The sequence below is a fragment of the Pristis pectinata genome, chromosome 43 (assembly GCF_009764475.1).
Source record: "Pristis pectinata isolate sPriPec2 chromosome 43, sPriPec2.1.pri, whole genome shotgun sequence".
NCBI classification, from domain to species: Eukaryota; Metazoa; Chordata; class Chondrichthyes; order Rhinopristiformes; family Pristidae; genus Pristis; species Pristis pectinata.
In genome coordinates this window covers 476,183-502,468 of record NC_067446.1, presented here as the reverse complement: position 1 = coordinate 502,468, position 26,286 = coordinate 476,183, and the positions used below count along the sequence as shown (strand labels likewise).

Here is a 26,286-nt window from a genome sequence, read left to right as displayed (position 1 = left end):
CTGTCACAGCTCCTGACCCTGTCTCTGACCCTAACTCCCTGACACTGCTCCTGACACTACTCCTGACCCTGTCTCTCACCCTGTCTCTGACCCTAACTCCCTGACACTGCTCCTGACATCACTCCTGACCCTGTCTCTGACCCTGTCCAGCTTATCCAGGGCCAGCCATCCAATCTCAGTGCTCCTGTCCCAGTCTCCCTGCTCGTGGTGGCAGGGTGCCCCGTGACGGGCATGCTGAGGGCAGGGATCGAGGGCCTCCCTCTGGGCAACTCTCCCCCCTCACCGCCTCTGTCTTCCATACCGCCCCCTGCACGTAGTCAAGGAGTTATGCAGCACAGAAACAGGCCATTCGGCCCAACTTGTCAATGCCGTCAAAAGGTGCTTTCTTGAGCCAGTCCCATTTGCCAGTGTTTGGCCCATATCCCTCTAAACCTTTCCTATCCATGGACCTGTCCAAGTGTCTTTTAAACACTATAATCGTAACTGCCTCAACCACCTCCTCCAGCAGCTCGTTCCACACACCCACCGCCCTCTGTGTGAAAGAGGTGCCCCCTCAGGTCCCCTTTAAATCTTCCCCCTCTCACCATAAACCTGTGCCCCCTAGTTTTAGACTCCCCTACCTTGGGGAAAAGACTGTGACCCTCCACCTTATCTGTGCCCCTCATGATTTTATAAACCTCTATAAGGTCACCATTCAGCCTCCTTTGCTCCAGGGGAAACAGTCCCAGCCTGTCCAGCCTCTCCTTGTAACTCGAGCCCTCGAAGTCCTGGCAACATCCTTGTGATTCCTCTGCCCCCTTTCCAGCTTAAGGACATCGTTCCTATTGCTGGGTGACCAGAACTGCACACAATACTCCAAGTGCGGTCTCCCCAATATCTTGTACAGCTGCAACGTGATGTCCCAACTCCTATACTCAATGCCCCTTCCAATGAAGGCAAGCAAGCCATATGCCTTCTTCAGCACCCTGTCTACCTGTGTCGCCATTCCAGGGAACAACATACCCTGTTCTACAACACTCTCCAGGGACCTGTCATTCAGTGTCTAAGTCCTGTCCTGGTTTAACTTCCCAAAATGTGTCACTTGGAACTTGGAGCACAAAACAATCTGCTTGAAGAACTCAGTGGGTCGAGCAGCATCTGTGGGAGGAAAGGAAATGTCGACGTTTCGGGTCGAGATCCTGCATCAGGACTTGATGTCCTTCCTTCCTCCCCACAGATGCTGAGTTCCTCCAGCAGATTGTCTGTGGCTCCAGATTCCAGCGTCTGCAGTCTCCTGTGTCTCCGTCACTTGGCACGTGTCTGAGTTAAATTCCATCTGCCGTTCCTGTGCCCACTTTCCCAGATGATCGAGATCCTGTTGTAACCTGAAACAACCTTCAATGCCCCCACCACCGATGTTGATGACATCTAACTGGGCCACCTACATCCTCATCACCAACACACGCTCCCTCCCTCTGACCCTACCATCTCTCTGACTGCAGGCTCATGCACGGCGCAGGGAGTTGTCCCCCGTCCGCCCCATGTGGGTCTCAGACCCCTACCTGTGAGACGAGGGTCTCGCCGTTCTTGAGCCACCGGTAGCTGGGCCGTGGTTTCCCTGCTGCTCGACACTCCCAGTGCAGAGCCTGCCCGCTGTCCAGGGTCGTGTGGTTGATGGTGCGGATCCACTGGGGACGGCCTATCGTACAGAGACCGGCCTGTCAGTGTCGGCTGGGTGGGGGTGGTAGAGAGAGGGTGGGGTGGAGGGAAGTGGGGGGGGGAAGGGAGGGTGGGGGAGAGACAGGGTGAGGTGGGAGAGAGTGGGGGAGGGAGAGGGGGAGGGAGGGGAACTAGAGAGTGGGGGAGTGAGGGGAGAGAGAAGGGGGAGAGAAGGGGGGAGAGAGAAGGGGGTGAGAGAGTGGAGGGAGAGAGGGGGGAGCAGAGATCTGCCATGGCTGGTGCCAACTGATGGCGTGTTCAATGGGTGGTTAACGCTGAAACATGGCAAGCAACACACGCACAGCAAGATCTCATCAACATCAATGTAACAATGACTGAATCAAGCCAATGGGCACAGACTGCCTCCTCAGCTGCTGGCCACTGGAATGTCTGCACAAGGAGGCAGATACAAAAAGACAACTAGTGTCAATACACTACATCTAATACAGAAAAGAAACTAAGCAAGGACATACTACAGTAGAGAATGCAAACTAATACTAACGAAACACACACGCAACACTACACCCATCAACGCAACACGCAACACTTCAAATCAGAATCGCATTCGTACTGTCCATGACACACGCGATCCCGAGGAGCCCACCGAGCACGGAACTCAGCCAGGGTGCCCGCGGAAACCGCGTGCTCCCTCTTTAAACACACCCGCGCGCACACGTAAGCACGGAAGACGGGCAGGCAGGCAGACCGGCCGGTACCCTCGGCTGCCCACCACCACGTCCTGTGGATGGCTAGCTTGGCCAGGCCCAGCAGGAGACCCACCAGGAGATCCTCCGCGCGACCCGCCCCGCGCTGCACCAGGTGCCCGTGGACCAACAACGTCGGGCTGAAGTGCAGCCAGAACTTGAGCAGCAGCCCCTTCAGATATGGGACTGCAACCTCTCGCACTCCGCGTACGCGTGGTACACTGTCTCCTCCCGGCCGCAGAAGTGACAGGCGGCCGGGGTGTCGGTGAACCGACTCAAAAATCGATTGTACGGCACGGCCCGGTGCCACACTTTCCATCCCAGGTTCCCGATGTACAGTGGGTCCCTCACCACCCCTCCCATAGTATGGTGCTCCCTCACCACGGCGCTCCCTCACCGGCCCTCCTGCAGCGCGGCACTCCCTCACTGCCCCTCCCGCAGCGCGGTGCACCCTCACCGCCCCTCCTCTGGTGGAGAAAACACTGGAGGTGGCAGGGAGGGGAACAATGGGACGGGAAGAGGCAGGAGGATGAGCAAAGCCGGGAGCAACAGCCGACAGGTGGGGGAGGAGAGGAAGGCAGCCTTGGGAGGGCGTATTAATTAACAGGAACTGGCATGTCAGACAGGGGTGGGAGTAATGGAGAATATTAATATTAATACAGCCAGCAAGGCTGAGAATGTGGAGGGATGTTCATCAGCACCAATTACAGGCCGGTGTAACTCCAGCCAACAGGGAGAATGAGGATTGCATTAATGTTGATCAGGAGCCGGCCCAGTTGGCGGAGACAAGTGCTGGGGTGCATTAGTGTTCCTGTGGCTGCATCAACATCCACAGTGCCTTGGCTGGGAGCTGTGTCTGACGGTCCCGTTGGCTCTCATAGGACAGATTCCACAACCACAGCACATGAGCAAGCCTCCCTCTACCCGTGACCTACTGCGGCCCAACATCGCTGCTCGTCACCTTCCGATTCCTCCCTCTCCCTTGCTTGCACCTCTCAGCCTCAGAGACCACATGAGTGAGTGGGGTTCGGGGGTTAAGGTGAGGGATACATGGATGGAGACGCAGTCCGGGGCTAGAACACCACACGGGACCAGGGTCACCGAAACTCACCAGGAATGCCATACGGCACAAGGACACACACCAGACCTCACTGAGAGGTCAGTGGTGGAAATGGTGAGCAGTTTCAAGTTCCTGGGCATCAACATCTCGGAGGATCTATCCTGGGCCCGACACATTTATACAATCATGAAGAAGGCACGCCAGTGGCTCTACTTTGTTAGGAGTTTGAGGAGATTCAGTGTGTCACTGAAGACTCTTGCAAATTCCCACAGATGTACGGTGGAGAGCATTCTGACTGGTTGCATCACCACCTGCTGTGGAGGCTCCAGTGCACAGGATCGCAAGAGGCTGCGGAGTGTTGTAGACTCACCCAGCTCCATCATGGGTACAATCACCACCACCCCCCTCCCCCACACCATCGAGGGCATCTTCAAGAGGTGGTGCCTTAAGATGGTGGCATCCGTCACTGAGGACCCTCACCACCCGGGACATGCCCTCTTCTCGTTACTACTATCGGGAAGGAGGTACAAGAGCCTGCAGACCTACACTCAATGATTCAGGAACAGCTTCTTCCCCTCCGCCGTCAGCTTCTTCCCCTCTGAACGGTCCATGAACCCATGAACATACCTCATTATCCCTTTTTTTGCACTATTTATTCATTTTGTAACTTATACCTTTTTTTGTCTTTGTACTGTACTGCTGCCGCAAAACAACACATTTCACATCAAAAAAATCAGTGATAATACACCTGATTCTGATGCTGGGACGGTACCAGGAACACTGATGGTACTGGGAACATTAGTGTTTGACCCTGGGAACAGTGACTCTTCACTGACTGTATGACTCTTGGAATACTCTGCCTGTACGACCCTGGTAGACTACAGGCCGGTGAGTCTGACATCAGTGGTGGAGGGGATTCTGAGGGACAGGATCTACCAGCGTTTGGAGAGACAGGGTCTGATTGGGGACAGTCAGCACGGCTTTGTGTGTGGGAAGTCACATCTGACAAATCTCTTGGAGTTCTTTGAGGAGGTAACCACGTGGGTAGATGAGGGCAGTGGATGTTGTCCATATGGACCTCTGCAGGGCCTTTGACAAGATCCCTCATGGAAGGCTGGTCTGGAAGGTTAGATCATATGGGATCCAGGGGGAGGCAGCCGACTGGATTCCTAACCGGCTCAGTGGCAGGAAGCAGAGGGTGATGGTCGAGGGTTGTTTCTCGGACTGGAGGCCTGTGTCTAGTAGTGTGCCACAGGGGCCAGTGCTAGGGCCCTTGTTTGTAATTTATATGATTTGGATATGAACGTACAAGGCACAGTTAGTAGGTTTGTGGATGATACTAAAACAGGTGGTGTTGTAGGTGGTGTAGAAGGTTATGAACAATTACAGGGGGATCTTGATCAGCTGGGTATGTGGGCTGAGGATTGGCAAATGGCTTTCAATCCAGATAAATGTGAGGTATTGCATTTTGGGAGATCAAACCAAGGTAGGACTTGTACAGTGACAAGTAGGGCCCTGGGGAGTGTTATGGAACAGAGGGACCTGAGAGTGCATAGTTTGCTGAAAGCAGCATCACAGGTAGGTAGGGTGGTGAAGAAGGCGTTTGGCATGCTGGCCTTCATCAGTCAGGGCACTGAGTACAGGAGTTGGGGAGTTATGTTGCAGTTGTACAGGACGTTGGTGAGGCCGCACTTGGAGCACTGTGTACGGTTTTGGTCGCCCTGTTACAGGAAAGATGTTACTAAAGTAGAAAGAGTGCAGAGAGGATTTACCAGGACATTGCCTGGACTTGGGGGCCTGAGTTACAAGGAGAGGTTGTGTAGACGAGGACTTTACTCCCTGGAACGTAGGAGATTGAGGGTTGACCTGACGGAGGGGTATAAGATCATGAGGGGCACAGACAGGGTGAAGGCACACAGTCTTTTTCCCAGGGAGGGGGAGCTAAAAACAAGAGGGCAGAGGTTAAAGATCAGAGGCAAGAGATTTAGAAGGGACATCAGGGGGCAGCTTCTTCACACAAAGGGTGGTGTATATTTGGAAGGAGCTGCCAGAAACAGTGGTTGAGGCGGGCACATTAGCAACGTTTAAAAGCCATCTAGGTAAGTCCATGGAGAGGAGGGGTTCAGAGGGCTGTGGGCCAAACACGGGCAGATGGGACCAGCTCGCTGGGCAACACAGTCGGCACGGACCGGTTGGGCCGAAGGGCCTGTTTCCGTGTGGTGTGGCTCTCTGACTCTGTATGACAGTGGGAGTACTCTACGACCCTTCGATAACTGTGCTACCCTCATAATATCGTGATTGTGTGACCCGGGGAACACTGTATGACCCCGTGACCATGGGAACAGTGTACGACCTATCGTTAACATTACAACCCTTGTAATACAGAGAGTCGATTCTACAGTCTGTCTTTTTACCACCTCAAAGTACGGCATGATCTGCCGGGAGGGAATGCTAACTGAAGTTTTTCACTGTATCTCAGTACAAGTGAGAATGGTAAACCAGTTTATGGCCCTGGGAACACTGCCTGACCCCAGGAACACCGAATCTCCGTTACCTGTGCGACCCTCGTAATGCAGTATGACCCTGGGAACAGCGTACGACCCTAGATACACTGACCTTCCGTTATCTGTATGACCCCAGGTACACTGTATGATCCCGGGTACAGTGACCCTCCATTATCCGTACGGGTACAGCGAACGACCCCGGGTACACCGACCCTCCGTCATCTGTATGATCCCTGGTACACTGTCCAACCCCGGGTACACTGACACCCCCATACGGCCCTGGGAACACTCACTGTGGACAAGCAGGAACCCTCTGACGACATTCTCTCCTCGGAAGTTCTGCACCCTGCACTCATAGGTCCCCGCGTCGCCCGCCTGTACGTTGGGCACCTCCAGCACCGCCCGTGACTTCCGCAGCCTCGCCCGGCTGGGTAGGTTCCCGCTCACCCTCCGCCAGTTGATGGTGGGGACCGGACTGCAGCAGGGACAGGGAGAGGGAGAGGGAGTCAGTGATCGGGACACGGACACACACACACACACCCAGACCACTGCACAGCACGGGGACCGCCCACTCCCACACCGGTGGCCATAGGGGTGGGATGGAACAGTGTAGAGAGAGCTTCACTCTGCATCTGACCCCAGAAGTGTGTGATGGGACGGTGCAGAGTGAGCTTCGCTCTGTGTCTGACCCCGGGAGTGTGTGATGGGATGGGGCGGAGGGAGCTTCAGTATGTTTCACTGTACAATGGACTGGCAGATTTAATCACCTTGAACACTCTGGGACGTTCATGAGTGGACGGGCAGGGCTTGGAGTTCATTGGATGGGGAAGATCTCCTGGAGCAGCCACCCCACCTCACAGGGTAGTTGACACAGTGGTGAGGAATGCAGGTGCTCCTTGCAGAGAGCCCCAGACCTGAAACGTTAACTCTGCTGTTTTCTCTCCACAGACGCTGCCCGACCAGCCGAGCGTCTCAAGCGCTCTCGGTTTTTATCTCGGCTTCCCGGCATCTGCAGGGTTTTCATTTCCCTCCCGGGGATGGTCACTGGGGGTTGGGGAGAACATGGCACCCCCTCTGAGTCACATGCCGTGCCCCAGCCCCAACAGAAGCGCGCACTGCAGCGGTGACCCCTCCTCCTTGAGGGATGGGCGGCAAACATGGCCCTTCCTCAGGAGGGTGAGGGCTGGAGGAGATTTGCCGGCCGGGCTCGGTTTAACAAGCTCCCACTCCGCCAGCGACGAACTCACTCCCATTAGTGCAGCCTCCCTCCAACAACCCTGTCGGCCTTTAATAATTCAATCCCCCACAGGACTATCTGTCAAGTCATTAATTAGCGTCAGCATTGCTTCTGTCTTACACCAGACCTCACTCTGTGCTCAGAGCTCGCCTTCCCATGCACACCCGGTGTTTAGGGATGGTGCTCATGCACGCTGAGATTTCAGAGGACACCTTCGTTCCCAGGGAACTGCAGCCTCGGATGGCCAAGCACACAAGGCTTCGGAGGTCCCAATCCAAGCTGCGTCTCTGCCTTCCTGGACTAAGCCTCACCCTCATCGCCAGCGGCCCTCACCCTCGTTTTCTCAACTAATGGGACAGTGCAGAGGGAGGTTCACTCTGTGTCTGACCCCGGGAGTGTGTGATGGGACGGTGTAGAGGGAACTTCACTCTGTGTCTGACCCCGGGAGTGTGTGATGGGACGGTGTAGAGGGAGCTTCACTCTGTGTCTGACCCCGGGAGCATGTGATGGGACGGTGTGGAGGGAGCTTCACCCAGTGTCTGACCCCGGGAGTGTGTGATGGGACGGTGTAGAGGGGGCTTCACTCTATGTTTAACTGTGTAATGGATTGGCAGATTTAACCTCGTTGAATACTATGGTGTGTAAATTAATGAATTACCTCGACGACACTGTTTTAGTGAGTCTACATCTCACTGTCCATCTCAACACACTGACATCTCCCGTAAACGCTAGGTCACTGGCACCCACTGATATCTGGAAATGAGATACTGGACCCATGCTTTCCCACACCTCCCTCTCTCTTTCTGTCTGCTCCCCAATGCCTCTCCCTCAACCCTCCCTCCATTTCACTCGTTCACTCCTCAACATTTCTCCTACATTGTGTCACTCCTCTCCGCATCCTACCCCCTCCCCCACTCTCCAGCTCTTCCATCCTTCCGTCAATAACCAGACCTGTTTCAGTCCCAGAGCTGCAGTCTCTCTCCCACCCTCCTCTTCCCCCTTATTCCCTTCTCCTGCTCCTGCCTGTCTCCCTGCCTCTACATCTCCTCACCTGCTTCTCTCTGTCTGCCCCCACCTCCCCCCCACTCTTTACCTCCCCACCTCACCCTCCCCCTCCTTTTATATTCCCCATTTCCTCTCCTCTCTCCCACAACCTTCTCTCTCCCCCTCCCCTAATCTCTCTTTCTCTCCTAACTTTTCACATTCCCCCTTTCCTGCTTTCACTCTCTCTGCACCTCTCCCCCACTCTCTCTCCCCACCTTTCGTGTTCCCCCTTTCTCTCTCTCTCTCCACACTCTAACTTTCTCTCCCACTCCCCACCTTTCCCAGTCCCCCTTTCCGCTCTCTGTCTCTTCCCAACCCCAGCCCACTTTCTCTCTCCCCACCTTTCACATTCCCCCTTTCATCTCTTTCTCCTTAACTCCCTCACTTCTCACATCCCCTCCTTTCCCCAGCCGTAACATTCCCCACAGACCACCCCCACCTCCCTCAGCCTCGGTGAGTGTGTTTTGAGTCCTGGGGAGGAGGTTGTTACCTCACTCCCAGTCATGTGCCAGCAGCCAGCCGCGGGGACACAGCGCACTTACTTGCCCAGAGCGAAGCACTCGAGACTGGCAGTCGAGCCCTGGAGCACCTGGACCACAGTGGGGAAGTGGACTTCGATCTTTGGCTCGTACTCATCCATCGCCCCTGGAATGAGAAGGAGAGCCAGCGTAAGACAACTGCAGGACTTTGCTCTGCAAGAGCGCCTGAGGGGTTTCCACACGGTCCGTCCACCATAGGTTGGTCCCAGTAGTGGGGTTGCTTCTTTCGAGTGGCGGGAGCAGTAGTGTGTAACGTAAGGGGCCCTGGGTGTTGGGGAGAGGCAATAGGGAGGTGGCAGAGGTAGTCACGGGGAGAGAGGGCCTATAAGTCTGGCCACAGGGAGGCCGCAGTTGAGTACTGAGTGCAGTTCTGGTCACCCCTGTGGAGGCTTTGCAGAGGGTGCAGAGGAGGTTCGCCAGGATGCTGCCTGGATTGGAGAGCATTAGCTGTAAGGAGAGGTTGGCAATCGGTTTGTTACTGTCACATGTTCCGAGACACAGTGAAAAGATCAGATATCTTTATTAGTCTCATGTACATCGAAACACACAGTGAAATGCTTCTTTTGCGTAGAGTGTTCTGGGGGCAGCCCGCAAGTGTCGCCACGCTTCTGGAACCAACGTAACGTGCTCACAACTTCCTAACCAGTACGTCTTTTGGAATGTGGGAGGAAACCGGAGCACCCGGAGGAAACCCACGCAGACACGGGGAGAACGTACAAACTCCTTACAGACAACGGCCGGAATCGAACCCGGGTCGCTGGCACTGCAATAGCTTTACACTAACCTCTACACTACTGTGTGCCTGCCAATACAAAGCTTTTGTTTGGTGCCATTGAGACAGATCATTCCGTACATAAGTACATTGAGGTAGTACAAAAACACTTGGATTGTTTTCTCTGGAGGCTCAGAGGCTGAGTCATAGATTCATAGAGCAATACAGCATAGATACAGGCCCTTTGGCCCAACCAGTCCATGCTGACCACCATGCCCTCCAGCTAGTCCCAATTTCCTGAGTTCAGACCCCTCCATCTCCCTCCAAGCCCCTCCCCTCCATGTACCTGTCCAAGTGCTTCTTAAATGATACTGTTGTACCTGCCTCACCCACTTCCTCTGGCAGCTCGTTCCATACACTCACCACCCTCTGCGTGAAAAAGTCGCCCCTCTTTCACATGCGGGCTGCCCACAGAACAGTCTACACAAAAGGTGCATTTCACTGTGTGTTTGTACATGTGACTAAGGAAGGTATCTTATCTTTAAATCTTTCCCCTCTCACCCTCAACCTGTGCCCTGTAGGTTTGGAATTGGAATTGAAATGGGTTTATTACTGTCACAGTGAAAAGTTGGTCTTGCATACTGTTCATACAGATCAATTCACAGTGCATTGAGGTAGTACAAGGTAAAACACTCCCCTACCCTGGGAAAAAGACTGTTACTATCCACCTTATCTATGCCTCTCATAATGAGGAGACAACTTGATAGAAGTTTATAAAACTATGAGAGGCAGATATTGGGCAAACAGAAACTTTTTCCCAGGGTAGAAATGTCAAACACTAGAGGGCAGAGCTTTCAGGTGAGAGGGGGAAGGTTTAAAGGAGATGTGCGGGCACATTTTTTTGTTACACAGAGAGTGGTGGGTGCTTGGAAGTGGTGGAGCAGATACGACAGCAACGTTTAAGAGATATTTAGACAGACAGATGAACAGACAGGGAATGGAGGGACACAGACCATGTGCAGGTAGATGGGCTGAGTTAGGTTGGTATCGTGATCAGCACAGACATGCTGTAAGTCTGTGAGCTGTGTGAACTCCAGTAATTACTTGTTGTGTGGCCAAACTCTCAAGTTTATGCATGTTCCTGCATCCACTCCATGCACACAGAGACCACATACACACAACCTCTTGCACACTCACCTACAAACACACACACCTAGACTCCTCTCTCACACTCTGCCACAGCTTTGCAGACAAACACACACACCACACACAGTCTCCCTTTCACAGTCTCACATCCTCTCTCCAGGAAACATAGTCTCACATACATACATACCTGGTCCATCTGACACACACACTCTCTCTCTCACACACTCTCACACACACACACACACTCACACAGTCTCTCTCTCACACACACAGTCTCCCTTTCACACACACACACACACACACACACACACACACACACACACACACAGTCTCTCTCTCACACACAGTCTCTCACACACACACACACAGTCTCTCTCACACACACACAGTCTCTCAACCACACACACACACACACACACACACACAAATATACAGAGACCCACACACCTCAGGCCTTCTCCTCTTTCTCCGACTGGTGTTCCATGTTCTCCTGCAGCTGTGCCAGGGCTGGTGTGTGGGGAAGCTGGGGTCCCTAGTGTGTGTGTGTGTGCACACGGCGTGGGGGTGACTCACCGTCAGTGCGCAGGGTGAGAGAGGTGGGGGGGCTCAATACTCGGCGGCTGCTCCGCTTGTCCTTCAGCAGGCAGAGGTAACTGCCCACATCCGCAGGTGTGGCCTTGGCGATGTACAGGTTGCCCGTCACCTGGGAGACGAAGCGGCGATTGTCCTCCTCCACCGAGCGGGGCAGGGCGTTGTACACCCAGGAGTAGCAGACCTCTGGGGAGTGGGGAGGGACCATCAGAGAAAGGAGGGGGCGTCGGGAGAGGGAGAAGGGGGAGAGGGGCGGGATGGGGGGAGCGACAGGGGATTGGGGCGAGGGGGGAAGGGCAGGAGGAGAGGGGATAAGGGAGAGAGACAGGGGTGGGGGTGAGAGAGAGGGAAGGGTAGAAGGAGGGAGGAGAGAGGGTGGGGGAGGAGAGGGGGTGGGGAGAGAAGGGGGTGGGAGGAGAGGTACAGAGGGTGGGGAGATTGGATCGGGGAGAAAAACGAGGTTGGGGGAGAGAGAGGGTCGTGGGGGGGTGACAGGAGGGTGGGGGAGACAGGGATGGGAAGGGTGGGAGGAGGGATGGGGGAAGAGGGACGGGAGGGCAGGGGAAGATGGGAGGGCGGGGGGAGAGAGATGGGGAAGGCGGTGGGGGAGACAGGGATGGGGAGGGTCGGGGGGGACAGAGGAGGGTGGGAGGAGACAGGGGAGGGGAGGGTGAGGATGAGGGACGGGGAGGGTGGGGGGGGAGAGGGACGGGAGGGCAGGGGGAGATGGGAGGGCGGGGGGAGAGAGATGGGGAAGGCGGTGGGGGAGACAGGGATGGGGAGGGTCGGGGGGGGACAGAGGAGGGTGGGAGGAGACGGGAGGGGAGGGTGAGGATGAGGGACGGGGAGGGTGGGGGGGGAGAGGGACGGGAGGGCAGGGGGAGATGGGAGGGCGGGGGGAGAGAGATGGGGAAGGCGGTGGGGGAGACAGGGATGGGGAGGGTCGGGGGGGACAGAGGAGGGTGGGAGGAGACAGGGGAGGGGAGGGTGAGGATGAGGGACGGGGAGGGTGGGGGGGAGAGGAACGGGAGGAGACGGGAGGGACAAAATGCATTACCTCACATTGTTCCATCCGTCACCACTCCGCCCAACTTTCCAACGGATCCATTTCCCTTAGCATCCTTTCACAACCTCCTTCGCGATGAACTACACCACCAATCGTCATACCATCAGCAAACTTACACATCACACCACCTAGGTTAGTTACATGCACTACAACAACAAAGGTCCCTGCGGTACACCACTGGTCAGACAAACACCCCTTGTCCACCCCTCTCTGCCTCCTGTCACAAGCCATCTCGGAGGATCCGTCCTGGGCCCAACACGTTGGTGCAATTACAAAGAAGGCACGCCAGCGGCTCTACTTTGTTAGGAATTTGAGGAGATTCAGTACATCACCAAAGACCCTTTGCAAATTTCTACAGACGTACGGTGGAGCATTCGGACAGGTTGCATCACCACCTGGTACAGAGGCTCCAATGCACGGGATCGCAAGAGACTGCAGAGGGTTGTAGACTCAGCCAGCTCCATCCATGGGCACAACCCTCCCCACCATCGAGGACACCTTCGAGAGGCGGTGCCTCAAGAAGGCGGCATCCATCATTAAGGACCCTCACCACCCGGGACATGCCCTCTTCTCGTTACTACCATCGGGGAGGAGGTACAGGAGCCTGAAGACCCTGTTTCAGGAACAGCTTCTTCCCATCCGCCATCAGATTTCTGAACGGTCCATGAACCCATGAACACTGCCTCGTTGCTCCTCTTTCGCACTATTTATTTATTTCTGTGACTTATAGTAAGGTTTTGTGTCTTTATGTCCTGCACTGTACTGCTGCCGCAAAACAACACATTTCACGACATGTCAGTGATAATTAACCTGATCCTGAAGAAAGTTTTGGATCCAGTTTGCCAGCACACGTGCCCTCACCCTCTGGACCGGTTTACCGTACAGGACTCTGACAAAAGCCTTGCTCAAGTCCGTGTAAACCACGCCTATCTGCTCTGCCTTCATCAGTTTTCTCAGTTCCCTCCTCAAAGAGGTCAGTCAGATTTGTGAGGCTGAATTTCCCAAGCACAAAACCATGCTGACTCCTCCTAATCAGTCCTGACTTTTCCAAGTAATCGGAAATCCTGTCCCTCAGAATTTTCTCCAATAATTTCAGAATCAGATTTACTATCACTGACATATGACATGAAATGTGTTGTTTTCCAGCAGCAGTACAGTGCAAAGACATAAAAATCTATACATTACAAAAGTAAATAAATAGTGCAAAAACAAAGGAATAACGAGGCAGTGTTCATGGGTCCATGGACCGTTCAGAAATCTGACGGCAGAGGGGAAGAAGCTGTTCCTGAATCGCTGAGTGTGCGTCTTCAGGCTCCTGTACCTCCTCCCCGATGGGAGGAGAGGAATATTTCCCTAATATTGATGGCGTCTGGTTTCTTGCCTTATCCCAGCTGCCCTTTTTTGAACAAGGGGACAACACTAGCCATCCTCCAGTCTCTTGGTACCTCACCCATGGCTAATGAAGATAGAAAAATCTCCATTAGAGCCCCAGCAGTCTCCTCTCTCGATTCCCATAACATCCTGGGATAGATCTCATTCATATCCACTTTACCGTGTGCCAATATCCCATAATGCATCCTCCATTCTGACGCAGACTAGTCCAGGATATCAGCATAGCCCTCCCCTAGCTCTCCCTCCTCCCTACTGAATACTGTACATCCATTTAGGATCCTGCTTAGATTCCCCGGCTCCACACATATATTTCCCTTTTGGACCCTGACGGGACCTACTCTTTCCCAAGCTACCCTCTTGCTTCTAATGTACTGAGAAAAGGTTTTGGGATTCTCCTTAATCCAGCTGGCCAAGGCCATTTCATGCCCTCCTTCTGCCTTCTCTCCTACTGCCCCTATAAACCTCACCCGATACTAAACGCCTGTACCTGATGCAAGCTTCCTTCTTACTTCTGATCAAATCTTCAGTTACCTTTGTTGGTCAAGCTTCCCTCATCTCACCATCTTTGCTTCTTCCCCTTCCCGGGACGTTCTCTGAGTTCTTACTGTCTCGCCTTTAAACACCACCACTTATCAGATGTTGTTTATCTCTTGAGCAGCTGCTCCCAATCGATTTCCCTAGGGCCTGCCTCATGCTGTTGAAATTTTCCCCTCCCCAATTTAAGACCTTAACTCGAGGACCAACCTTATCTCTTAAGCTTATCTTGTGAAAACATCCCAACATCTATTCCGGAGATGTCCCCTCAGGATCTTACATGTTCACCCCTCACTCTTCTGGATCCAAGGAAGAGATCCAAACAGTTGAGCCACTGCTGACAGGACAAGCCTCTCATCCCAGGCATTAGCCTGGTGAATCTTCTTCAGACTGTCTCCAGTGCCACTGTTTCCTCTCTTGGGCCAGTCCTCCAGGTGTGGCCTCACCAACGCACTGTACGTATAACTAAACATCCTGATTTCTAAATTCCAACCCCTTTGCAACAAAAGCCGATGTGCCATTTGTTCTTGTTGAACCTACCTGCTGACATTTTGTGATTCATGCACCTGGATCCCTTCACTCACTTTCAGACCCTCTCCATCGAGACAATAATCCACCTTTTGATTCCCCTTTACTGAAGTGTCTGACCTCACACTCGCCCACATTAAACTCCATTCCCCACGTTCCCACCCACTCACTCGAGCTACCTTTGTCCCACTGCAGAGTCACACTGTCCTCACTGGAACACTTTCATGACATCGGAAAAGTTGGACAACTTACACTTTGTCCCCTCTTTCCAGCTCATTAATACAAGTAGTAACCAATTGATACAAGAGAGACGGCGGGTGCTGGAAACCTGGAGCAACACACACCAAATGCTGGAGGAACTCAGCGGGTCAGGCAGCATCTGTGGAGGGAAATGAAGAGTCGATGTTTTGGGCAGAGACCTGAAGGTCCTGATGAAGGGTCTTGACCCGAAACATAGACTGTTCATTTCCCTCCATAGATGCTGCCTGACCTGCTGAGTTCCTCCAGCATTTCGTGTGTGTGTTGCTCCAGTAGTGAATAATTGAGGGCCGAGAACTGATCACTGGGGTACTCCCCAAGTTGCATCCTTCCAACCTGAAGAGGACCTGTTGATTCCATGTGATAACCAGCTTTCAATCCACGTCAACACATTCCTTCCATTACCATGAGCACTTAACTTGTGCACTAGCCTTTTATATGCCACCTTGTCAAATGACACTTGGAAATCTAAACACACCACATCTGCTGTTGTCGTCTACTGCTATGTCCTCAGAGAATTGGTCAAACATGACTTGCCTTTGATAAAACCATGTTGACTTGGTAGGATGACATTGAATTTTTCCAAGCACAATACCTTGTTCCTTCCACCCTCTCCAATTACCGTCTCCCTCACTCCGTCACGTCCTCCACCACCAACCCCAGCCCACCCCGAACCTCCCCAACCACCTGCTCCACCCCTCCAAAACCTCACATCTTTCATCCTCACTCTCCCCAGTGTAGCTCCTTCTCCAGCAGAAAAATGGACAGAGAGGCGGCTCACCTGTGGTGTGAGGAGGAGGGGAGCACATCAGTACCACACCCTGTCCCTCGCGCACGGACACCGGTCCACGCTGGTGGTCACTGAAGTTTCCGAGATCTGAAATACAGAAGCACGGTGAAATGTTCATCCTGAATATCAGTCTAGGCTGCTCCACACCTGGAACAGCACAGGTTAAACATAGAGTGAAGCTCCCTTCACACCGTCCCATCACAGGGTGAAGCTCCCTCCACACCGTCCCAGCACAGAGTGAAGCTCCCCACACAGTCCCATCACACACTCCCGGGGTCAGACATAGAGTAAAACTCCCTCTACAACGTCCCATCACAGTGAAGCTCCCTCCACACCATCCCATCACAGAGTGGAGCTCCCTCCACACCGTCCCATCACAGAGTGAAGCTCCCTCCACGCCGTCCCATCACAGAGTGAAGCTCCCTCCACGCCGTCCCATCACACACTCCCGGGGTCAGACACAGAGTAAGACTCCCTCTACAACGTCCCATCACAGTGAAGCTCCCTCCAGACCGTCCCATCACAGAGTGAAGCTCCCTCCACACAGTCCCATCACACACTCCCGGGGTCAGACACAGAGTAAAACTCCCTCTACAACGTCCCATCACAGTGAAGCTCCCTCCACACCATCCCATCACAGAGTGAAGCTCCCTCCACACCGTCCCATCACAGAGTGAAGCTCCCTCCAGACCGTCCCATCACAGAGTGAAGCTCCCTCCACACCGTCCCATCACAGAGTGAAGCTCCCTCCACGCCGTCCCATCACACACTCCCGGGGTCAGACACAGAGTAAAACTCCCTCTACAACGTCCCATCACAGTGAAGCTCCCTCCAGACCGTCCCATCACAGAGTGAAGCTCCCTCCACGCCGTCCCATCACACACTCACAGGGTCAGACACAGAGTAAAGCTCCCTCTACAACGTCCCATCACACAATCCCAAAGTCAGACACAGAGTGAAGCTCCCTCTACACTGTCCCATTACACACTCCCAGAGCAGCAACAGCATGGTTTAGGAAAACTGAAGAAAAAAATAACAGGTTACTTGAGCTGGTTATGTGTGGCTTCAGGCTGAGGGAGCCCTATGTATTGATGGGGTACAAGAGTCTGGGGATCTGCAGGCTGTAGGTGAGGGGTCTGGTCCTAATTAAGCACCAAGGTCAGCACACTGCATGGACCCCTCCCAACCTTCAATGAAACCCATCACAGGGTCAGGAGATTGTTTAGTCCCTCAAACCTGCCCTGCCATTCTATATGATCGTGGCTGATCTACACTGGCCTCAACTCCTCATCTGTGCAGTCCTCATAATCAAATGTCAGATACTAGAGGAGATAGCTTTAAGGTGAGTGGGGGAAACTTTAAAGGACACTTATGAGGCCAGCATTTCTTTTACACAGAACACCATCTATAAATTCGCTGATGACACCACTGTTATTGGCAGAATATCCGATGGAGACGAGGCAGCGTACCGGAGTGAGGTTGAATGGTGTCGCAACAACAACCTCGCACTCGGCGTCAGCAAGACCAAGGAATGGATTGTGGACTTCAGGAAGGGGAAGTTGGGGAAGGGGTCAGCGGTGGAAAGGGTGAGCAGCTTCAAGTTCCTGGGTGTCAACATCTCAGAGGATCTATGCTGGGCCCAACACATCGATGCAATCATGAAGAAGGCACCCCAGCGGCTCTACTTCTTTGTTTGAGGAGATTTGGTATGTCACCAAACACTCTTGCAAATTTCTACAGATGTACGGTGGAGAGCATTCTGACTGGTTGCATCACAGCCTGGTGTGGAGGCTCCAGTGCATAGGATCACAAGAGGCTTGTAGACTCAGCCAGCTCCATCACAGGCACAACCCTCCCCACCATCGAGGACATCTTCAAGAGGTGGTCCCTCAAGAAGGCAGCATCCATCACTGAGGAGCCTCACCAACCAGGACATGCCCTTATTGCGTTACTCCCAATGGGGAGGAGGTACAGGAGCCTGGAGACCCACATTCAACGATTCATGAACAATTTCTTCCCCTCCGCCATCAGATTTCTGAATGGTCCCTGAATCCATGAACACTACCTCATTGTTCCATTTTTGCACTATTTATTTGATTTTGTAATTTATAGTAATTTTATATCACTGTACTGCCGCCGCAAAACAACACATTTCACCACACATAAGTCAGCGATAATAAACCCAATTCTGATTCTGGGAGTCTCGAGGGCAGGCTGGAGGGGGAGAAGCTGAAGCCCCCCCAGTACTGAGCACAGACTGAGAGTGAGACCCGGCGATTGGCTATGAAGCCTTCCCCACACTGGGATGGGTCCCAATCCCCAAGAGGTTAACCCCGTCCCGTCCCCGGCACTTACAGGAGAAACGCAGCCTCGCCTCGTGGCTCAGTACGCTCCCCACCGAGTTGCTGGCCAAACACTGGAAGGTCCCGGAATCCGTGAGTTCGCTGGGAGCATCGACGATCAGGGAGCCCCCTACCAGATGGTAGCGAGGGGTGTCCTCTGGCTGCAGCAGGCTGCCATTCTGGAACCATCTGTGGGGTGAGCAGACGGCAGGTCAGACACAGGGGGCTCAACCACCACCACCCCCAACACTTGCCCGTCCCAACAACCACCTCACTCACAATGTCCCACCACCCATAGTAAGGTTCACTCTGCATCTAACCACTGCCCCAATCAGGTACAGGGAGCTTAACTCTATGTCCGAGCCCGGGACTGTGTGATGGGATGGTGTAGAGGGAGCTTCCCTGTGTCTGACCCCCGGGAGTGTGTGATGGGACAGTGTAGAGGGAGCTTCACTGTGTCTGACCCCGGGAGTGTGTGATGGGATAGTGTGAAGGAAGCTTCACTCTGTGTCTGACCCTGGGAGTGTGTGATGGGATGGGGCGGAGGGAGCTTCACTCTAACACACGTTATTTTATTATATTTCAATAATGAACATTATTCATAAAAGATATGTACAAGAAATATAAAATGGCACGTGTCTTTCTTTATATTCACAGTGTTGTCCAACCAGTACCTTCATGGTGTCACCAAGTCAGTACAGTCTATGTACAAAGCACCAGTGCCCCTCCTGTGATCCCTTTGAACAATGCACCCCTCAATGTGTGTGGGGGGCTATTGCCCAGGACCCTGCTTTTCAGTTCTCGAGGTGGCATGACCTTTGACTGCAGCCCTTCCCCACAGAGCCTTTGCACCGGCTACACCGAGCTTCAATGCGTCCCTCAGCACGGACTCCTGCAACCTGGACAGTGCCCGTCGGCAGCGTTCCCTTACGGACATCTCGCTGTGCTGGGAGACCAACAGGTTTTGGGCAGGGGTTACATCCGTGTCCGTGTGTCCCTGGAGAAGGAGCACAGGGTATCCACGGGTACACTGGGGGACTTCTGGGACCGGTGGGTGCCTTAGGGGCTCGAGTGCGTTCTGGATAGAGATGACCGTGTTCTAATTTTAAACTATAGATAGTGCGTATCATGAAGTACTGTAATATTGTATTAATGTGATTCTGTAATCACTGAATAAACCACCTTTGGAAAAGGAAAACAAAACAAATTCTGGGCAGACCAAAGGGCGTCCTTCACCGAGTTGATGACCTTCCAGCAGCAATTGATGTCTGTCTCGGTGTGCATCCCCGGGAACAGCCCGGAGATCAGAGGGTCCTCTGTTACGCAACTGCTCGGGACGAACCTCGACGAGGACCCTCACATCCACACAGTCGCCAGTGAAGTGGGCGATTGTCTCCTCCCCAGTTCAGTCACCCCAAGGGTAGCGTGCACTGGGAGGGAGCCTCTGACTGTGCAGGAGGGAGGCCCCCTCACATCACCAGCCAAGCAAGGTCTTGGTGCTTGCTGACGAGTTCTGGTAATGGTTTTTGACAGTCTGCTCATCCCACAGGATGCACTGCATTCTTCTCCTGCAGGACGTTCTGCGTTGACCTCCGCCTGATGGACTTGTGGCCAAAGATGTTTTTGTGCAGAAGGACAGGTAGTACAACAAGGTCCAACTGGATGGAACGCTGGGCAGGAACGAGGCCAGGCTTTGCAACGTTGGGGACAAGCAGGATCTCAGCATGTGGTGACACTTCAGATACGCGCCACAGGATGCCAGCCCTTTGTCTCTCACTATCTATTTATTTCCCTCCCTCTCTCTCCACCCATCCCTCCTCTGTGCCTCTTCCCTGACTCACTCTGTACCTCATTCTTCTTCTTGCACATCTCCCTTTCAGATGTATTTATTTCACATTCATAGAGTCACAGAGCAACACAGCAGGGATACAGGCCCTTTGGCCCAACCAGTCCATGCTGATCACGGTGCCCACCCAGCTAGTCGCAATTCCCTGCATTCGGCCCATCTCCCTCCAAGCCCTGCCCCTCCATGTACCTATCCAAGTGCTTCTTGAATGATGCTGTTGTACCTGCCTCACCCACTTCCTCTGGCAGCTCGTTCCATACACTCACCACCCTCTGCGTGAAAAACTTGCCCCTTGGGTCCCTTTCAAATCTTTCCCCTCTCACCCTAAACCTATGCCCCCAAGTTCTGGACTCCCCTACCCTGGGGAAAAGACTGTTACTGTCCACCTTATCTGTGCCTCTCATAATTATAAACACTTCTATAAGGTCGCCCCTCATTCTCCTACATTCCAAGGAGTAAAGACGGAGCCAGGCCAACCTCTCCCTATAACTCAGGCCCTCGAGTCTTGGCGACATCCTCGTAAATCTTCTCTGTGCTCTCTCCAGTTTAACCGCGTCTTTCCTACAACAGGGTGATCAAAACTGTACACAGTGACATATACAACTGCACCAAGCCCAAGTCCAGGCACAGCTTGGTGCAGCCATGTCCAACGGTGGCCATCAGGACAAGGGCTGACCCACAACCCACATGAGGAGCCGTACCTGTATCGGGGTGGGGGGTTTCCCTGGGCCTCGCAGGGGAGGGTCACTCTCCTCAAGTCTTCACCAGCTGTGATGATCTGTTCCTGTGGTTCGTGAACAAACTCCGGGCCACGCTCCTCCTGGTCATCTGCAGGAAGCAGAAACACCCACATCGGCGGGTTAGTACAGCGGGCGGTCCCGGCAACAACCCCCCACACCTGGGAAATAACATGGGAAAGCAGGGAGCAAAGCAGGGAGCTGGTCAGGGAGAAAAGGAGTGGGGGAAGTCTGGGCGAGTAGAGATGACAGAGGGAAACAGAGACATGGAGAGACAAAGAGACAGAGAGAGAGAGGGGGATGCAGGGGGAGAGAGAGAGTCAAGGAGGGAGGGAGAGAGAGAGACAAAGACAGAGAAAGAGAGAGAGTGTCAAAGACGGAGAGAGAGAGAGGGACACGGGGAGAGAGAGAGATTGAGAGAAAGACGGAGAGAGGGACGCGGGGGAGAGAGAGAGAGTGTCAAGGACAGAGAGAGAGAGAGAGAGAGAGACAAGGACCGAGAGAGAGACAGACAGACAGAAAGAGAGAGAGAAAGAGAGAGAGAATCAAGAGAGTCAAAGATGGAGAGAGAGAGGGAGAGACAAAGACAGATAAAGAGAGAGAGTGTCACAGACAGAGAGAGAGAGACAAAGGCAGGGAGAGAGAAGCTGGGAGGGAAGGAGAGAGAGGAAGGAAAAGGATGAAAGGTGACAAAGTAAGGGAGGGGTGAAGAGAGAATGAGAGAGGGAGGGTGAAAGAAAGTAAGGTGAAGGTAAAGATTTGGAGAAAGGAGGAATGGGATGGGGTGAGAACAATGTGTGAGAAAAGGAGAGTGAAAAACTGATGTAGGTAACTACGGAGGGTGAGAATGGACGAGTGAGGTTGGCAGCACATGGGAGAGATGGAGGGAGGGATTGAGTGAACAGAGGCAGATTGAGGGGGAGGGAGCAACAGAGCTCAAGGGAAAGTGGAAGTCAGAGAGAAGGAGAGCGAGGCAGGAAGAAGCAGGGGAACAGATTAAGGTAGGGATGTGGAGACTGACTTTTAAATCAGGAGGAGGAGATTGGAAGGAGGGTGGTGGTAGAGGGAAGGGGCAGTAAATGCAGAAAAATGGGACTGCCGCACTGTAGAGGGAGCTTCACCCTGCGTCTGACCCCGGGAGTGTGTGATGGGACGGTGCAGAGGGAGCTTCACCCTGCGTCTGACCCCAGGAGTGTGTGATGGGACGGTGCAGAGGGAGCTTAAACTTGTGTCTGACCCTGGGAGTTTGTGATGGGGCGGTGTAGAGGGAGCTTCACTCTGTGTCTAACCTGTGCTGGCCCTGCCCTGTGTCCTTGCTCTGTGTCCAACAGGTTGAAAGAGTCTGGTTAATATGATGTCTTTTATAGTCTGGTGTGTTGAACAGGCATGGAAGTTAATTTAAATAACATACCACCGTGCATACAAAGTGCAGATTTAAAACCAACAGCAGTTTCCTGACACAAACCCAACAAAAATGTCTTACAAGCCTGACTGAAGCTGATGTCTTGAATGACTGAATGGAACGTTTTTTGAGCAGCTTTAATTAAACTGATTCTCTGTGGATTAAGGGATCATCTGTGGCAATTGAGCACCTGGGACAACTCGAATGCAATTGGATCCAACTCCCTATCACTCTGTCCAATACTACCTCTAAATTATACTGTGTTCCATAACACTGCAAACTGTGCAATTTCACCCCACTCCCTAACACTCAGTTTGCGAACAATCTCTGAAATTCCACTCCACTACCTAATATTCTGTCTGCTCACGGACCCTGCAGTTTGACCCTGCTCCCTAACACCAGTCTGCATATAAACCTCACTAGTTCACCCCATTTGCTTGCACGAGGTCCACTCACAAACCCTAGTAATTTCACCCCGCTCCCTAACACTTAGTGTGAGCACATACACTAGCAATTTCATCCTGGTCCTTAGTACTCCAAGTCCACACACCAACCCTACAATTACATCCTAGTCAGAACACTCAGTCCACACCACTACCTCTGTGGAACGTTGGCAGATGGAATTTCTATAGATGTACAATGGAGAGTATTCTGACTGGCTGCATCACAGCCTGGTGTGGAGGCTCCAATGCACAGGTTCGCAAGAGGCTGCAGAGGGTTGTAGACTCAGCCAGCTCCATCACGGGCACAACCCTCCCCGCCATCTTCAAGAGGCGGTGTCTCAAGAAGGTGGCATCTATCACTAAGGACCATCACCACCCGGGACATGCCCTCTTCTCGTTATTACCATCGTTTAGGAGGTACAGGAGCCTGAAGACCCACACTCAACGATTTAGGAACAGCTTCTTCCCCTCCGCCATCAGATTTCTGAACGGTCCATGCACCCATGAACACTGCCTCGTTATTCCTTTTGTTTTGCACTATTTATTTACTTCTGTAATTTATAGTATCTTATGTCTCTGCACTGTACTGCTGCCGCAACACAACACGTTTCATGTCAAATGTCAGTGATAATAAATCTAATTCTGAAGTCGAGTTTATCATCATGTGCACAAGTACAATGACATACACTGACGGGCAAGGTGATGCATTTTGGAAAGTCAAAGCGGGGTAGGCCATGTACAGTAAGTGGTAGGATGCAAAGGAATGTCGATGAACAGAGGGAGCTTGGGGTCCAAGCCCACAGCTCCCTGAAAGTGTCAAGAGAGGTGGATGGGGTGCCAAAGAAGGCTGATGGCATGTTTGCCTTCACAGGTTGGGGCACACTGAGGTCACATACCACCAGGCTCAAGGACAGCTTCTATCCCACAGTGATTAGACAATTGAACGGTTCCCTTATACGATGAGATGGACTTGTTGTGACCTTACACCTTATTGTCTACCTGCACTGCACTTCCCTGTAGCTGTGACACTTTACTCTGTATTCTGTTACTGTTTTTACCCTGTACTACCTCAATGCACTGTGTAATGAATTGATCTGTACGAACAGTATGCACATCGTTTTTTACTGTACCCTGGTACATCTCTAACAAACAGACCGCAATCAGTGAGGATAGGCAGCAATACCTCCAACATGATTATTCTCAACACTGGTGCCCCACAAGCCTGCGTCCTCAGCCCTCTACTCCCAATACACTCATGTCCGTGTGGCCAGATTCTGTTCTAACTCCATCTACAAATTTGCAGATGATACCACCGTTGTAGACCATATCTCAAACAGCGATGAGGCGGAGTACAGGAAGGAGATAGAGAACTTAGTGGAATGGTGTCATGACAACAACCTTTCCCTCAATGTCAACAGAAAAAGAGCTGGTCATTGACTTCAGGAAAGGGGACGGTGTACATGCACCTGTCTACATCAATGGTGCTGAGGTCGAGAGGGTTGACAGCTTCAAGTTCCTGGGAGTGAACATCACCAACAGCCTGTCCTGGTCCAACCACGGAGACGCCACGGCCAAGAAAGCTCACTGGCACCTCTACTTCCTCAGGAGGCTAAAGAAATTTGGTTTGTCCCCTTTGACTCTCACCAACTTTCACTGATGCACCATAGAAAGCATCCTATCTGGATGTATCACAACTTGGTACGGCAACTGCTCTGCCCAGGACAGCAAGAAACTGCAGAGAGTTGTGGACCCAGCCCAGCACATCACGGACACTAGGCTCCCCTCCTTGGACTCTGTCTTTACCCCTCGCTGCCTTGGTGAAGCAGCCAGCATAATCAAAGACCCCACCCACCCAGGTCATTCTCTCCTCCCTCCTCTTCCATCGGGTAGAAGATACAGGAGCCTGAGGGCACATCCCACCAGACTCCAGGACAGCTTCTACCCCACTGTGATAAGACTATTGAACGGTTCCCTTATACAATGAGATGGACTCTGACCTCACGATCTACCTTGTTGTGACCTTGCACCTTATTGCGCTGAACCTTCTCTGTAGCTGTGACACTTTACTCTGTACTGTTATCGTTTTTACCTGTACTACATCAATGCACTCTGTACTAACTCAATGTAACTGCACTGTGTAATGAATTGACCTGTACGATTGGTACGCAAGACAAGTTTTAAACTGTACATCGGTACAAGTGACAATAATAAACCGATACCGATACCAGAATATAATAGTTGGAATGTCATATGTCAACTTTACAAAATGCTGGTCAGGGCTCACTTGGAGTATGGCACACTATTGAATTGGGATTGGTTTATTATTATTGTCACGTACTGAGGTACAGTGAAAAACTTATCTTGCACACCGATCATACAGGTCAATTCATTACACAGTGCATTGAGGTAGTACAGGGTAAAACAATATAGAACGTAGAATAAAGTGTCACAGCTGCAGAGAAAGTACAGTGCAAATCGACAATAAGGTGCAAGGTCATAACGAGGTAGATTGTGAGGTCGAGAGTCCATCTCATTACAGGGAGGAAGTGGCTGTGCTGGCCAAATGGCCTGTTTCCGTTCTGTACCACTCTCTGACCCTGCAATTTCACCCCACTCCCTCACACTCAGCCTGTTAACACAACCCCTGCAATTTCACCCCACTCCCTCACACTCAGCCTGTTAACACAACCCCTGCAATTTCACCCCACTCCCTCACACTCAGCCTGTTAACACAACCCCTGCAATTTCACCCCACTCCCTCACACTCACCATTAACACAACTCCTGCAACTTCACCCCACTCCCTCACACTCAGCCTGTTAACACAACCCCTGCAATTTCACCCCACTCCCTCACACTCAGCCTGTTAACACAACCCCTGCAATTTCACCCCACTCCCTCACTCACCGTTAACACAACCCCTGCAATTTCACCCCACTCCCTCACACTCAGCCTGTTAACACAACCCCTGCAATTTCACCCCACTCCCTCACACTCACCGTTAACACAACTCCTGCAACTTCACCCCACTCCCTCACACTCAGCCTGTTAACACAACCCCTGCAATTTCACCCCACTCCCTCACACTCACCGTTAACACAACTCCTGCAACTTCACCCCACTCCCTCACACTCAGCCTGTTAACACAACCCCTGCAATTTCACCCCACTCCCTCACACTCAGCCTGTTAACACAACCCCTGCAATTTCACCCCACTCCCTCACTCACCGTTAACACAACCCCTGCAATTTCACCCCACTCTCTCACACTCAGCCTGATAACACAACCCCTGCAATTTCACCCCACTCCCTCACACTCAACCTGTTAACACAACCCCTGCAATTTCACCCCACTCCCTCACACTCACCGTTAACACAACCCCTGCAATTTCACCCCACTCTCTCACACTCAGCCTGATAACACAACCCCTGCAATTTCACCCCACTCCCTCACACTCAACCTGTTAACACAACCCCTGCAATTTCACCCCACTCCCTCACTCACCGTTAACACAACCCCTGCAATTTCACTCCTCTCCCTTACACAGCCTGTTAACACAACCCCTGCAGTTGTACCCCACTCCCTCACACTCACACTAACTCTACAGTTTCACCCCACTCTCTTACACACAGTGCACACACACTTTGCAACTTCACTCCCTCACTCCGTGCAGCAGCAGATTTACCATTCTCCTTAGCACAGACCACACAAGTC

The 26,286-nt window shown here is 52.6% G+C and overlaps 1 protein-coding gene across 1 annotated transcript in view; it reads right to left on the bottom strand.

The window, feature by feature from the left end:
• Positions 1 to 26,286, bottom strand: part of cntn5 (contactin 5) — a 58,457-nt gene that overhangs the window by 17,658 nt on the left and 14,513 nt on the right. The window contains exons 4-10 of the mRNA XM_052008987.1: positions 20,693 to 20,819; positions 18,159 to 18,334; positions 15,795 to 15,890; positions 11,218 to 11,421; positions 8,790 to 8,892; positions 6,260 to 6,441; positions 1,542 to 1,678 (exon numbers count right to left, since the gene is read on the bottom strand). Of these exons, the coding sequence (XP_051864947.1) occupies positions 1,542 to 1,678; positions 6,260 to 6,441; positions 8,790 to 8,892; positions 11,218 to 11,421; positions 15,795 to 15,890; positions 18,159 to 18,334; positions 20,693 to 20,819 (1,025 nt within the window). The remainder of the gene's footprint in view (positions 1 to 1,541; positions 1,679 to 6,259; positions 6,442 to 8,789; positions 8,893 to 11,217; positions 11,422 to 15,794; positions 15,891 to 18,158; positions 18,335 to 20,692; positions 20,820 to 26,286) is intronic.